Genomic DNA, 15,606 nt, shown 5'->3' with positions numbered 1-15,606 from the left:
ACACAAGGTGGGGTCAATCCTATACTTCATTATTCTTCATCTCAGAATTATTTAGATGTTTTAAAGAGAAACTAACGTGTTGATATAAGTGTCTCCTCCATTGATGTTGGACCTCTATTGTACTCATCAGTATGTGTTTGTTTGTACAAAACTCTCTTTTCATTGAAATATTAACATTAGAAAATGTGCTTTAGCCCCACCCACTGAAAACACTTTGTTGTTCTGTTCTGGAGATTAAATCTTGTTGACCATAACAACTCCTACACTGCTGCTACACTGTCAAGCGTCGATGTTTGTCACCACATGTCATCAATCCCAGAACTCTCCACCTCCAAGGGATTTGTTGTATAAACAAAGTGGTGGGTGATAACAGCCTGGAGGAGGCGTGAAGTGTGATTTTGACATTAAATCTGAACTTTAAATGTGGCTGGCTTCAGGCTCTTGAATGGAGCCTGAAGCAGAACATTTAGAGGAACCTGTTCGAATTTTCGTGTCCTTGACAGACCAGATCTAAAATTTCCCCTGAGGTATCAGTCGCACCTGAGGGCTGCATGTAGCAACAATCCGGGTCTTTGTTCGAAAACACGGAGGTGTTTTAAGGTCAAGTGAGAGACTCTCGACTGATTGTCTGGGTCTAACCTGGGGCCTCCTTCCATTTGGACATGTCTTGAACATGGCTCAGAGAGCATGGTCATCCATGAGTTTGACTTTGAACCTGTTTAGCATTTCTACTTTGGACGACAGAGCTTCTCCCTCCACCTGCTACGATGGTTAAATGTGTGTGTGTGTGTGTGTGTGTGTGTGTGTGTGTGTGTGTGTGTGTGTGTGTGTGTGTGTGTGTGTGTGTGTGTGTGTGTGTGTGTGTGTGTGTGTGTGTGTGTGTGTGTGTGTGTGTGTGTGTGTGTGTGTGTGTGTGTGTGTGTGTTTTGTAGTGACATCTTAGTCATTGGAAAAAAATGTAATGATCTCAAATGAAGATAAGAGCTAACAAATAACGAACTAAAATAAGAAACAAAAAACCCCAACATAAATGGTCCAAAAATTTAAAAATAAATATACACATTGAAGTAAATAAAAAAAAATGACGCAGCAACTGTAGTCAAATGAAATTATTTATAAAATAATAATGAAAAGTTCAATAGTTTCTCAAAAAGTAAATGACCATCTAATCTCAGCCATTTTTTTTATTTGACAGAGAGAAGCAATAGAAGCCTACATGATTGAAAACGTTTTAGAAATCAAAACATGAGAATATAGGTACCGTTGGTGAAAATAATAAAGAGTAAATAAGAAATATTTAAATATGAACTTGGAAATTCGTACCTGACTTCAAAGGAATCAAAAACACAGGTGTTACACTTTTTATGTTTTCAAAGTTAAAAGTCTATCATCACATTTTATTTCAGACTAGAGAAACACGCACAAGGCGCTTTCGTGTGGTCACGTGATTCTCTTGTGAATAGAATTAAGCTCAGTTCGTAGGTTCTTAAAAGAAGGTCTATCTTTTGGGTGATACTGCCAGCAGCTGTTCATGAGAACAGCGATCTCTTCTGGGCAGGCTCGAGGGGGCAGCATCCGGAACCCTGGGAGGTGAAATATTATTATTATCATCATTATTATCATTATTATGCCACAGACTGGTCACACGACGTGGCTCCAATAGTTCTCACCTCTCTCAACTTCGTCCCGAGTCTGCTGGTTGCTCATGTTCGTGTAGGGAGTCGTACCCCAGGAGAAGGTCTCCCACAGCAGAACCCCAAAGCTCCACACGTCACTCTCTGAGGTGTACCGACCTGTAATCACCAGCAGAGGGCGGCACAGACTGAGTGGACTCTGGTCGACGTGTGTGGTCAGGCTGGAGACAGATCCTCATCTCACCGAAGTTCAGAGCTTCAGGGGCGGTCCACTTGACCGGGATCTGCCGGAGCCCACCGTAAGTGGAGTAGACGCCGTCCTCCTGTTGACGGGACATTCCAAAGTCACTGATCTTGACCACGTTCTGCTCCGCGACCAGACAGTTCCTCGCTGCCAGATCCCTGGAGGTTCAAGGACAGCAAAGGGAGCTCACATGAGACATAGTGCTCAATGATGGTCATTTAATGTATGCTTTCATTTCGGTCTGTGTGTTGTGACCTGTGGATGCACTTGTTCTTCTCCAGGTACTCCATTCCAGCTGCTACATTTTCCGTCATTTTGATCAGCAGTTTGAGTTTGACACAGTCTCCCTCGTGTCGCAGGAAGGATAGGAAATCACCGCCTTCGATAGGATGACAGCGAGAGAAAGGATGAGAGGCGTGTCATTGTCATCTTCATCTTCATCTCTACCTTGAACTAGCTCCATGATTATGTAAATAGGTTGTTTCTGAGTGCAAACCCCAATCAGCTTCACAATGTTGGGGTGGTCGTATTGCTTCAGGATCCTGGGGAGTGTGAACAGACAAACAGAGAAAGTTTGTCAGCGTCAAATCAGCATTTGCTTTGTTAATTGTTTGTGGCACGTGTGGAATGATTGTGTGCATCTGTCAAATTGTGGAATTTCGTCAAAATTTTCTTTCCTCTGCAGATCTACACTTTCTCCATCAATGCGTGGTATTCTGCTGCAGCATTTAAGAAAATGTTAAACTGACCTATTCTTAAAAGGGGAGACTATAGAGGATCCACCTCATCACCAGACATTTCAATCCTTATCTTCAGGCAATAGACCGAACCTGCTCCTTCAATAACACTACAGTAAAGTCTTGACCCTTGACCCTGGTTCAATATGTATTGAACCATTAATGTGGTCATGAGATCCACAAATGAGAGAAAGAGAAGGAATGAGAAACAGAGGGCAAGATATATATATAGAGAAAAATAATAAAACCACAAAATATGTAAAGAAGTAATTATATTATGATGTATCTTAAGTTATATTTGATCATTCAACTTCTTTAAGGCAGATATGTATTTATTAGTTTTTCTGAATTGATTGAACAATACATGCTCAAGTCAAGTTCAAAATGCTCTGTAGGAAACTAAACTATCACAGTATCCTGACCTCTATTCACCTCTGATTGTGATTCTACTATCTGCTGAAATCTCTTGCATTGTCATGACGTCATGAGTTGGTGATGGAAGCGAACACGTGCTGAACTCTCTCACTTCATCAACACACATGCGTCTGGGTGTCCTGCAGGTGTGAGCACCAACCTGGCCTCTATCAGGAACTTGCTTCTGTGTTCCGGAGCCAGGTTTTCTTTGCAGGACTTGACAGCCACTGGCATGTTGTTGAAGCGCAGGCGTCCACTGTACACCTCCCCAAAGTTTCCCTGCATGTTGCAGCACAACATAAATATGTACATGAGGTTGTTAGTTGAGATTTTTAGCTTGTGATGAGCAGCCACATGATGCTCATGAGACTGCTGGAGCTGAAGGCCCTGAGGTGCATGTGTGACATTTTTGCATGTTGACATTTGCAACCAGCTGCAGGGCTTCAAGACGATGCTGCTCTAGATAACAGCCATTTTGAACAACATGGTTTTTAGACCAATAATGTCTTTCATTTTTTTGTGTTGTTGGGAGTTCATGTTTGATGCTGAAATGAACCAGTAAATACTGTGAACGACCATTTAAGTAGTAGAAATAGTTCACGTCATACTACTAGTAGTACATTTTGGGAGCAAAAATAGATGTTGCTGTAATTGTGGTACTTTTATTAAAAAACATTGTAATATTATAAGTTGCTTTTGATTATATGATCAATTAATAAAAAATCAGAAGTTGTAGAAGAACTAGTTCTGACAGTAATATTGCCTGGTGAAGTAGTGACAAGGTATCTGTTGGTGTGCTAGTATGTACAGTAGTACTGTGGTGGAGACAGTAGTAGCCAGGGGAGTAGTTGCAGAGTTGTAGCAGCGATGATGTAGTTAAAGCAGTCATATTCGCCACAGCAGTAGAAGTGGAAGTATTATGATGAGAACTAGTACTGTAATACAGCAGTGGTATCTACTGTCAAAACTCCAGGCAGTGACGGTGATTTGAACACAGCCATGGATGGTGTAGGAGTGTCAGGATCTGTGTCAGCAGAGGTAGAAACATCCTGTCCTGACAGCGGAGATTTGTAAAACAGATGAGCGTGCAGCTCACGTACACGTCCAATGAGACTTCCTAAGATGACATCTTGGTGATCCATGACCCACTTGTCCTAGACCAAAAGAGCGAGTTCAGGGATGTTATATTCATAAACAGGAAGTGTTTTCTGACATGCAGCAGAGTCTCCATTTCATGTGGAACAAAGAACCTCCTGGGAAGATCCCAGACTTCCTACCTTGAGCACAGGCTTCTTCAGGACTAAATCAGACTTCTTGGTGATGTGCTGGCGTGAAGAGAGAAGATGATGGATGAGCTGCGGGACGCTGAAGAAGCCATCTCCATCTAGACAATACAGACCCTGCACAAACATCATACGTGGAAATATTTTTTTTAAGTACAAGGTTGATTCCAAGTATAGCAGTTCAGAGTGAAGCAGCACATGTTTCTTGTCTTCTTCTGCGTGCAGGGACGCATTATTCGGCTGGGAAGTATTCCCAGCCGAATAATGAATTAGAGAGGGTCATTGACAAAAGTGAGTCGTTTACAAAATTTGTGGACCAAAAGTGAAAATGTGAGAACTAGACACTAAGAAGACTCCATACATTTGTCTGTTAACTTTGGAGTGACATCACTGTGCTTTCCTGCTAGTCATAATGTTACGGCTGAGCAAACTTACATCAGCGTTTTGAATAAGGAAGTGTTTGCAGGAGCCGTTCCAATGCACAGAGAGCACATATCCTGGTTTCTCCTGACTCTTCCTCACCAGGAAGTCTCCGTTGTCCTCCAGCAGGTGGTGGACCTCCGGCCTGGGGATGGCGCCGTGGTACCAGTCCTGTTGCTCCAAAGGCAGCTCCGACTCCTGCATCAATGAGACAGGAGGATGAAAGAGGGCAGTGCTGGTAATACAAAAATAATGAGAGCGTTTGAAGGCAGATTTGGGGTGATTCTGGGGAGATTACAGAGACTCTTCAAAGAGTTGTTCATTACACTTTTAAGTGAAAATGCCCACAGGAAAACACTGAGTCAGCAAATAATTCAGACTCCTAGTTCAGGACATCATAGATAATAAAATGAAGTTCTTGCTGAAAATGAACTTTGGAAGAAGCCAATCAAAGTTCCTTAATACATTTCGCACTCTGGATGCACCTTTGTGTTTCCATGGAAACAGCGAGGTGCCGCTTCCCATAATGACTTTTGAAAGAAGAGAGTCCACTAACTTGTTTGACCTGGGCGGTGCGTTCAAGAGCATGCAACAAATAAATAGCGTGCCAGAGGGAGAGCGGGGGTTCAGTTTCGGGGACTCGCACACATTCACTGCACACAATAACCTGCTATTAAGTTGAGGGCAGAAGGATAGTGTAGAGGGTGTCTTTTATCTTTCTGTTCTCATGTCCTTCAGCAACACTCTGACACAAAGAGGACATATGGAGGTAAGATGATAGTGATGCTCCACACCCTCTCTTCATCCCCGCGTCTCAGATGCTCAGTGCATCAAACACACCAAAAATGAGACAAACCTCAGTTCTGGGCTTGAAGAGGCCACTGCGACTGTTCAGAATCCCTTCCATGAGCAGTCTGGCAGACGTGGGACTCTGGAGCAGAACAAAACACCAGTTAAAGATGAGCGTTCCCTTTTTAGTATCAGTAATCCTGAATCCAGGCTCCAGGCTGATGCATTAAATGTGTTGGCTAGTACAGCTTTTAATATAACTCAATATTTATTAGTAGCACAACTCGTAGTCCTTTTTGTACACTTCTACTTATTACTGCTACTATAAGTATTGTTATAACTGTTAATACTTGTTCCCACAGTACTACTTATACTGTATAAATACTAGTTCATCAGATCAGCTAAGGCAAGCTACCAGTAGTTAACTTGTGACTGCTAGCTAAAGTGCAAACACAATATGATTCAATCCATAACCTCGACTGGTGATAATACAAGCTCTGCAGCTACTTTTTAGTTCACTAGATGTACTTTTACTGCCTGTGCAGAGAATAACCAATTTAAACCGATAACTTATCTTGCTACCAAAGTAGTACAATTGCTAGCTGTTGTTAATTTCTGATTAATTGACACCGACTCTTGCTATTACTTTAGCTGTTAACTTTACATTTGTTTATTTAGCAGTAGTTTTGTCACAGCAGTGATAACCTTCTATAACCTCCTGTAATACCATGAACCTGACATAATATTACATTCATCATCAACCACACAATACCATACATGCTGCAACTTTTCTTACACACAATTTTAAATTAGAGCTGCCAAGAGTCTCACTTGAGTGACTGAGTCATTTGACCCGTTCTCACACCACACTTGACATTTCTCTTGCTTATATTTACCCAAGGCGGGTGTTTTGGTCTCTAACTATCTTCCATTACACTGCCACGACACAGAGACAACAGAGCATTGTCTGGTCATCGCAACTTTACAGCAGGCCAATATAACAGCGTCGACATCAGACTGCAGTCAAGCTATCTGTTGTTAATCCCAAGATCTAAAGTAGTCAATAGTAGTAGTAGTTTCATGTAGAATTTTCTTAAATGTAATAATTAAGGCATTGGTCTTTAACCATTTTTTGGTGTGGCATTGGCAAAGACTGTCTCTGAGACAGTTTTGATTGTTTAAAGCTTACTTACTTACTTACTTATATTTTCATTCTTTGTCATTTATTGAAACTTGGCAGTCCTGCATAAAACAGTACTTGTGATAGCAGGCACCATTTCAAATCCTTCAACCGTTATTAAGTCTCTTCCTTTTAGTTTTTTTCGTAGCACCACTGAACAACCTTGTCAGCCTGTTGTTGGAGATCAACTGTCGTCGCACAAGTGGAAGTGTGTGTTGATGTTGTTTGCTGGAAGTGACCAGATTAAGATTTTCTATAGTAGCTCTTTTAAACTCACCCATTCACCTTAAGTTGCTCTGTCCTACTTGAATGCAAATGAATGGAACTTAATGCCGTTATATCCATGTTTTTTAGCTCAGCTCAGACCCTGAGGCGTTTCTAAACCAGCGAGGATCCAGTGGGTAAATCCCAGATGATCCAGCGAGTCAATCTCAATCTCACCAGTGATGCATCAAGAAGGCATACTATTTAAATGCTACCTATCAACATAGAGGAGTTTCGACTCTAAGCCTTTCCCGGTTACTGTGTATTTCCACCATATTTCTAAGAAAGAAATAGCACTCTTTTTTAGACATGATTTGGTTCTTTCAGTCACTACACCTACGTGAGGATCCGGATTTAGATTGACCTGTATATAGAGAGCTTTGCCTTTTGGCTTAGCTTTCTTTTCGCCGGCACAGATCCCTCAACAAGATGAACCCTCCCTTACAAGATGCACGTACCCTGAAGCATCCTGCCCTGGATGTAGAGCTAATTTACAGTTTAACGCCCAGGCAAAAACCATATTGCTCCAAGTGAATCCATCTGGAATATCTAGCGAAACCTCCTTTCCAGGCCCATGGAAAAGACCTTGCCAGGGAGGCAGCAGAGCACGATTCCCTGGCCTGCTGGTCAGCAAAAAGGTTCCTACATCATTCTTCAGCTTGACGACATCCTTCAACACTGCAGACCATCTATTGGTTTTGGGATCACTGTTACGACAGGACCAGCACCCTTAAGGCCACAATCATCCGCCTATACAATTAAGACACAAAACATGGTCAATTCGGACAGAATGTCGTCCATTGAAACATGGTCCTTATATATCATCCTTATATATTATTATATATTCTGACCGGCATCCTCCCCCACTATCGGAGCCAATTCACCACCAGTTGGGGATAGTTGTGTGTCCTTATTTTTACTCCAGTGTCCAAGACATGTGGCTGCAAGTCGGACGACACAAATAAAAAGTAAATCATCAAACTGTATCTTAGGTTGCACCAAAGTGCTCATTTGGACACTAATGCCAGGACACGGTGTTCACCATGGACAGCCTGTGATGAACACAGAAGTCCAATAACAAAGCACCATTCAGGTTCAGATCAGCTGTGCAATTCTTTCCAATTAGGAAGCCCCACGTCTCACTGTTGTTGCCAACATGGGCGTTTCAATCGCCAAACAGGAGGTTTTGCAGCCCCCCCCCTCTAAGGTAAATGGGTGGTTAGTAAAGGTAAAACTTTATTGATCCCTCAGGAGGTCTACTTCGGGAAATTGTTTTTTCCAGTAGCCAGCCATTTTTCATAAACAATAAAAAATAAAAAGTAAGTAAGTAAGTAATTTGTATTTATATAGCGCTTTTCTGTGTTGAGCTGCAGCTAAAAGAACATACGTTACTTGTCTTGGTCGACTGTGGTGGTGTGTAGGCATCCATTATCAGAGCTGGGGGCGGATCTTTGGAGCCCAGCTGGTCCAGCTTCTCCTTCATAATCAGCCTCTGCACCTCCAGTTTGGCTTTGGCCCCCTGAGACAAGGCCACCTGATGGCGACATTCCTCCAGTGCGTGCGTCTTGCTGAACCGGTAGACCCTGGTAGACAGCAGAGTAAAAGTGCTTTATGACTTCCTTTAAAATGTAAACACAAACGACCGCTGGGGTCGATACCAACACGGGAGGGATGGGAAGAACCGAGCAGCACAACACAGATGTCAATAAACATCCTGTCAGTGCAAATAGTGTTTCAACTGTTCTCATCGATGAGCACAATCAATCCGACAGCTGCTGACTCAGCACTGGCTCCACAGAATAACTAGAATCACCAGATTACAACTGATCCACAAAACAATTATTATTATCAGTTGAGGATTAAAGTGTTGGATGATCGATGACTTCCTGCTGGAAAATAATAGATCAGTGAGGAGATGAAGCCTTGATGACAGAGGAGCAGCTCCAAGCGGATGAAAAGCTTTGTGGGACAGTCGTGGCCCTCAGGAGAGCAGTGGCATTGTGTGGAACATATAAAAAAAAAAAAAAAATAAATAAATAAATAAATAAATAAATAAATAAATGCAGGTTAAGTTTGAAACACATTAACGGAGAGTCACAACTCAAATCTAAGACACAACCGCACTCTGACTAGGCCAGGGTTAGGAAGAAGAGTTTGCTTTTCTTTGAGAGTGACTATGAAGGACAAGAGCATAAATAAAGACTGCTCACATGGACAAGCATATGTGTTGTACTTGATTCTCAAGGTCTACAACATATTTATCAGTGCTTTTATCACTTTTACATTTCTCAACAGAGAAAGTTGTGATAGCAGAAAAAAGGGAGAAAGGTAGACTGAGGTTGAAGGATGCTGTGAGAAGATGGTAGATTAAAGGTTCAGTGCATTGAGTTTTTATTTGTTTCACTGGTCACTTCGGTTTTCAGACCAATTTGTATTAACTCTCACAACTATGTCACAACTAGTCAATTTTTAGCTCTATCCAAAATATAACCATGTTTTCAGCTTGCACAGACATTTGTTTAGGTCTCTTTTTCCCCCCGAGACTCACACTGGACCTGCATTTCTGCTGGAGCTGCTGAATAAAACATTCATTGAGATATTCATCTGCACTCATTCCTGCAGCAAATGCTGTGCTCTCAGAGGTTATCAACTTTTAGCAAACATTGTTCCAACTATCTCTGACAGTGCAGCAGAACCAGAGTCAACTCTGACTCCAGTATGTTGGTCTCACCTCTGACCTTTCTTTACTCCAGCTCTCTCTCCCTCCAGCTCCAGTTCCAGCTGCTCTAGCGACGACTGCTGTGAAGCCAAAGTGGCGGCCAGAACCAGCAGCTGCTCCTCTAATGCGGTCAGTCTGGCAGGAGTGTTGCCCCCGGAGGAAGTCATTGAGGAGGGGAAGTTGTGAGCAGCAGGAAGTAGTGGTGAGGAACAAAGACATCAGGAGCTTTCATAAAGGAAGTTGTTGTTTAGCCAGCAGAGCAGAAAGAAAGTCCTCACTTGTGCTGCATGGAGTCCACAGTCAGGTCGTTCAGAGCTACTTCACAAGTAAGACACTCAGAGTCATCTAGAAGACACGTGTCAAAGTCTGCAGCAGCAGGAACCTCGCCCACGGACCTACACACACACGCACGCACACACACACAAACACAAATACAGAGACAGTCACATAGACAGATACATACGCACACAAAGATACACACAATGGATGACATCTGATTTCTGGTCAACAGTGTGGGATGGTTTCACCTGTATTGCTGAATGAAGCTCAGATATTCGCTGTGAGGGTCGATGGAGGAAATGGCAGAAGAAAGTTCTCTGTGGATCTGCACCACTTCAGGTTGAAGCAGCGAGGAAATGTCAAAGTAATCCTGCAGGATCTCTTTCCTGCTCATGGAAAAAACATACATGAAGTTTGGAAAGCTGCTGATGTAAGAGGTTAGACCGGGGGGTGGGAGGGTAGCAATTATGATTCTTCAAGGACCACATTAATTTCTGTGAATGTTGTTAGGGGCCGTCAAGCAAAAAGCTAGACGAGAAAAATCCCTCAAAAATGGACATTTGTCATTAGGCCATGACATTTATTAAGTTAAATAAGCTGCAATTGTATTCTTGTATATATGAGTTTTTTTCAAAACATTTCTTCAACTAACTTAAAAAAAAATGTTTTGAGGGATTAATATATACTCGAAAAATTACACACAAGAATGGTAAATAAGTGTGAAAATGTAAATGAATAATAATACATTAATACATTTGTTAATGCATTAGAACCATTTATACAGGATCATACTTTGACATTACGAGGGCCGCATAAATATGTCAAAGGGCCGCATGTGGCCCCCGGGCTGCACTTTGCTCAAGTCTAGGTTAGACTCATGCTCATCAGATCTGCTTCATATCCTCCCAACTATCCCTTCCTTCCCTTTCTTCTTCCTCACTGGCACTTCCTCCTGCTGAGTGCTCTACTCTGAGACTCAGGCAGATGATGGAGCTTGTGACTATTAAACAAGATCAGTACAAACACTCATTGGCAGAAGTAATAACCAGAGGTGGTGGTGGAAGAACTTTAACCGGTTCTGGGCAGATGGATCCCAATATTGATAGTATTGATTCAGGATGTAATTGATACAAGCACGATGAAAAAATATCAAAATGACTGCAGAGAGGACCACAGGTGGTTCAGACAGACTGATGTATAAAAGTAGAGCAATAATATTTCTGATGATGATCACGTTTTTAGACATTTTCAGTAATCCTGGAAACAGGAGGAGCTCATTTAAAAGATGTTTAAGTAAAGTTTTGGGTTTATTGCAGCAATAATTGATCTTGTATTCAAAGTTTAATACTCTTTAATTAATGTTTAAAGAAAAAGTATTTGACTGCTTGTCTGCATTATTAGCCCTGTCTGACATCCAACTGATGTATGGATTGACGCCTTACTTTGGACTGTCCATGACTGATTTGCACATAACACATTACAATCTTAGAGCTGCATGAATGATAGAGTCTTACAGGATCAGGATCATCTCCTGCTGCAGTGTCTGCAGTGAGTCCTGCAGGGCCGGCTGCAGCACACTGTAATGGTGCCCGTGGTATACCTGAGCCGCTCGCACACCAAGCACGTAGTCGTTGTGCAGCACGTGCAGTTTCATGGTGGCCCTCATGTAACGCTCTTTGGCTTTATCTCTGTCCTTGTCTGCAAGGACAAAGCAGATGAGACTCTCTGGTGACGTGTTGTGCTGTTGATGGTGGCACCTCGACTGGCCTCCTGGAACTTCCTTCTGGCCTGAGCTGCTTCCTTGGACGCCAGTTTATAGTTGGCTTTTATTCTGTCCAGGTCTGCCTGGGTCACCTGTGCACACAAACACAAAGAAGAATGATGTTGGCAGGCATAACTTTGTCACGAGTGCACGCGAACACAGAAAACTTGGAAATAGATCAACCATCTGCTGGACATGATGTGTCATTGAAACAGGGATGAAGGAGTCTGTTTGTCTACTGAGCATCACCCTGCTGACCAGCGTCTACTCAAGCCCCTAGTGCTGGTGATCGTCATTCAGATTATTCTGTTCCATCTTCAATATCAAACACTCAAGTATGAGCTCTTGTACTTCCCCTAACTTGAGCCGATCAGAGTGGGCAAAGACAGGGGACACCCTGGACAGCGCAGGGCACATGTGACCGTAAAGATCTCCTCTAGTGACTCCTCACATGACGAAGTGTGTGTGTGAAGTAGTTTTCCTGCAGCAAAGCTTCCTCCACATGTTTACCACCAGCAATGTGTTCTGGCAGTGGAACCATCTGGAGCCTCAACACCTTTAATGCTGGCTCACATAGTGAAGCAGTTTCATGTCTGATCATCGTGAGTCTTCAGTTCCTCATTTCAACATCGTCCAGAATCGTTTTCAAACGTGCAACATGAAACTCATTGCAGATGTGATGTGACAATATTTTGCTGGATTAACACATACATTTATTTAGTTTACATACTAAAATAAATAAAAACCAATACGGGGGGCATTTAAAAAAAAATATGACCCAAAAAGACAATTTCCCACCATAGACATCAATTAGACTATATTCATCAATTAATATAGTAACATGGCCATCAATCATTCTTATAGTCGAGATAGATTAATTGTGCTCATAACAGACAAGATGAACATAATTCATACATTTAATTAAAAAAAATTCAAACATCCTGCAAAAAATGTGTACTATCAATATAAAGATTAATGAAAACGTGGTCTTATGCTCTGTATGTAGGACATGGGGATATTGTCCAGGTTCTTGGTAAAAATGACCAAAAGCGTAGATGCTATTTACGCTGAAGCGTGCACTTCTATAACAGATGTGAGATGTTTAAACCACTGGTGATATGGACCTGACGTACACTAGTTTTATTGAATGATTCTTGTAACCTTATATGGTTGTGGTGGGTTCATTCAAAGAGTAATAGAAGACGTTAATGAACCTTATAACCTGAATTTCCCAGTGAAACTGGAAATGTGACACAACCGCCTGGGTGGTCATAATGTTACAGCCCAGGCGTGTGCAGATGCCGCAACCTTGAAAGCCTTCAGCAGAAGGTAAAGAAAAGGATCCTGGATGTAGAGTCGTGATGATGAAGTAATGCTGACAAAAAGTTTCTGGTCCAGAAGAGGAGGAGGAGAATAGCAGAGGGAGCAGCACTCGGTGGACAGACTTGAGAAGAGAAGCTGAAATGCTTTTGACATTTAGAGAGTAGGAGCGAGGAAAGATTGGGGGGTGGGGGGGGGGGGGGGGTGTAAGGGATGGTACTAACGGGAGAGAAGTGGGAAAAGTAGGAGGAGGTTAATGAAAAGTGTAAGGTCTTCACTGCAGGTGTGGAGAAGTTGAAGATGTGGGAAAGATGAAGCAGGGAGACGTGAGAGCTTGAGGTTTGAACAAGCAGGAGTTGAATGTAAAAAAGAGGAACAACTTTTACGTTGGTTAACTTCTCTTTATTCAAGTCAGCTGACTGAAGAGATAATCAATTTGGTTTCCTCTTCACGGTCTGAAGCGATCAGCAGGAAGCTGCAGAAGCAAACAAGTCTGACCTCAAACTTAAAAGCACGTAGTTTAGTGGACAGGTTATCAAACATCTTAGCTCACAACTGTCCACAACTACAGTGTTGCTGTATATATTTGATATTTATGATATATTTATGAACCCAGAAGACGTATTTCAGATCCTCTGTTGACGTCAGTTTGTGGTTGACGCTTTCATCTTTATTTTTCCACTGAAAGCAAAGTGCTCCATTTTTTTTTATTTGGGGTTCAGGTCTATAAAGAGACTTTGAGGTGCTGAGACATCAGGCAAGCATGTGCTCTGAGGCTGCTCTCTTAGCATTTCATGACTGTTGTCAAGTGCAGTCGTTTCTTTATCCCTGAGATGGCGACTTTTTCAAGAGCGCCAAAAAACCCATATTAGAACTCATGTTATTAACTTACTGTTCAAATGTGACACAGTGTAACCACAATATGAGACAAACACAGGTGGTCATAATGTTATTACCCACTGGCGTACTCAGTGGACAAAGGTCTCTGACCTTGCTCAGCTCTCCTCTCAACAAGCTCCAATGTTCGGCGTACGTCTTCCGGAGCTGCTGTTTGTCTCTGATGAGCAGCGTGAGTTTGCTGACGGGACCGCTGAGCAGATCTTCTGAGCACTTCTTCATCACCTGGCTGAGGACGTCCGTCTGAGACACCAGGACACTCCAGGACTGGACACACATCAGCAGAAAAAAAAGAACAATGATGACGGTGAACATTTACATTTGGAAACACTTGCACTTATTTTCAACACCTTCACCTTATTAAGCTGGCTGATGTGGTCCAGTCCAGAGCCCGGCTGAGGTCGGTCCAGTTTCTCCACCACGAGCGCCATCTGATGCAGCTGAAGGGAGAAGTCTCTCTCACTCTTGGCCCGCTGGCCCATCCACTTCTTCATCACCTCCATCAGCTGGAGCTCTGAGTCCAGCAGCCTCAGGAGGGCAGCGTGGCCCTGTGGGCAGCGCAGGTCCTGCCCGAAGCCCATTTGTCTGCTGATAGAGTTGGACCTCGTCTGTTGAGAATGTCACCCGAGTGCAGCTGTAGTGACCCACTGAAGGCGGAAGAGTTTCACTTCCTTTTTGAGAGCAAGGCCTCCGACTTCCTCTTGTCAGCTTGAGTGTATGCAAGCCTTAGCTCCGATTGTCAGGTACATGATTCAACCGTGCTCCAGCATGAATAACTAGAAATGTCATTATCCACTCATTCAAGACTTTAGTGGCTTCACGCAGTTTCTCAACTGACTAGCATTGTGTTGTGTGTTACGACCAGTGAGCCGCAGCTCATCGGATCACTATTCCTAACTCTGCATCCAACTCGTATACACAAGAGATGAAATGTAAAATTAGAATTAGAACCGGAAGTAAAAGTCTAAATTATCATGGTTGATCGCTAATTTTATAATTCAAATCTTTAAGATGCATAAACCGGAATTTTACTCCTTAACTGATGACTCCGGTTTTGTATTTAAGGGAAAACATTCATGACCTACTTATCCTTCATCAAATTTTATGATTTTCCATGAATCTTTTGTGAAAGTGATCATCTCTGCTTGCATCAAATCACTTGCAACACTAGAGGGCGACGACAGTGAACTTGTTCCACGAGAATTACGTTTGAGAAACCGTTTCAATTTAAAGCTCCTTTGGGCCACATAAAATGCATCTGTGGGCCTCATTTGGCCCCTGTGCCTCTAGTTTAAAACAATTAAAATGTTCTTCATTGTACTTGTGCTCAATCACTATTTTATAAATCATTGTTAGATTTCTTATCATTACACTATATTTTAAGAAAAACATAAATGTTGCTGCTTCAGATCAACTGTTCATTAGACATCAGTTACGTTTCTTGCGTTTCTTAATTCAATTATTCCATCATTCTGCACATTTTGGAGCGAAATGAAAATGTTTTTTTTACAAAGAAAAGTTTTTACAAAGGTTTTCATGAAAGACCAACTTTACCTTTATCCGTCAGTAAAGGAGAGATGATGTTGGATAATTTTTGTTTTGGAATTTTAAGTCGCATTGACGCAAACATGGTGGACGAAAACAGTCAGAACAAAGAAAGTATA

The 15,606-nt window shown here is 42.3% G+C and overlaps 1 protein-coding gene across 1 annotated transcript; it reads right to left on the bottom strand.

Moving 5' to 3' along the window:
* Positions 1 to 1,094: 1,094 nt before the first annotated feature.
* Positions 1,095 to 14,573, bottom strand: fes (FES proto-oncogene, tyrosine kinase). The gene is made up of 18 exons (XM_087792894.1): positions 14,299 to 14,573; positions 14,036 to 14,209; positions 11,721 to 11,817; positions 11,478 to 11,661; positions 10,212 to 10,349; positions 9,963 to 10,079; positions 9,697 to 9,819; positions 8,353 to 8,548; positions 5,589 to 5,663; positions 4,748 to 4,930; positions 4,307 to 4,429; positions 4,130 to 4,183; positions 3,190 to 3,308; positions 2,326 to 2,420; positions 2,134 to 2,257; positions 1,879 to 2,036; positions 1,671 to 1,793; positions 1,095 to 1,583 (listed from the first exon to the last, which is right to left on the bottom strand). The coding sequence occupies exons 1-18, from the start codon at positions 14,521 to 14,523 to the stop codon at positions 1,441 to 1,443; spliced, it is 2,451 nt and encodes an 816-aa protein (XP_087649020.1). The 5' UTR covers positions 14,524 to 14,573; the 3' UTR covers positions 1,095 to 1,440.
* Between the last annotated feature and the right edge of the window lie 1,033 nt (positions 14,574 to 15,606).

Source organism: Callionymus lyra, chromosome 6 (assembly GCF_982586985.1).
Source record: "Callionymus lyra chromosome 6, fCalLyr1.hap1.1, whole genome shotgun sequence".
Taxonomy (NCBI): domain Eukaryota; kingdom Metazoa; phylum Chordata; class Actinopteri; order Syngnathiformes; family Callionymidae; genus Callionymus; species Callionymus lyra.
Note: the sequence above shows the minus strand (reverse complement) of the source record. Positions and strands in the feature narration are given on the sequence as shown.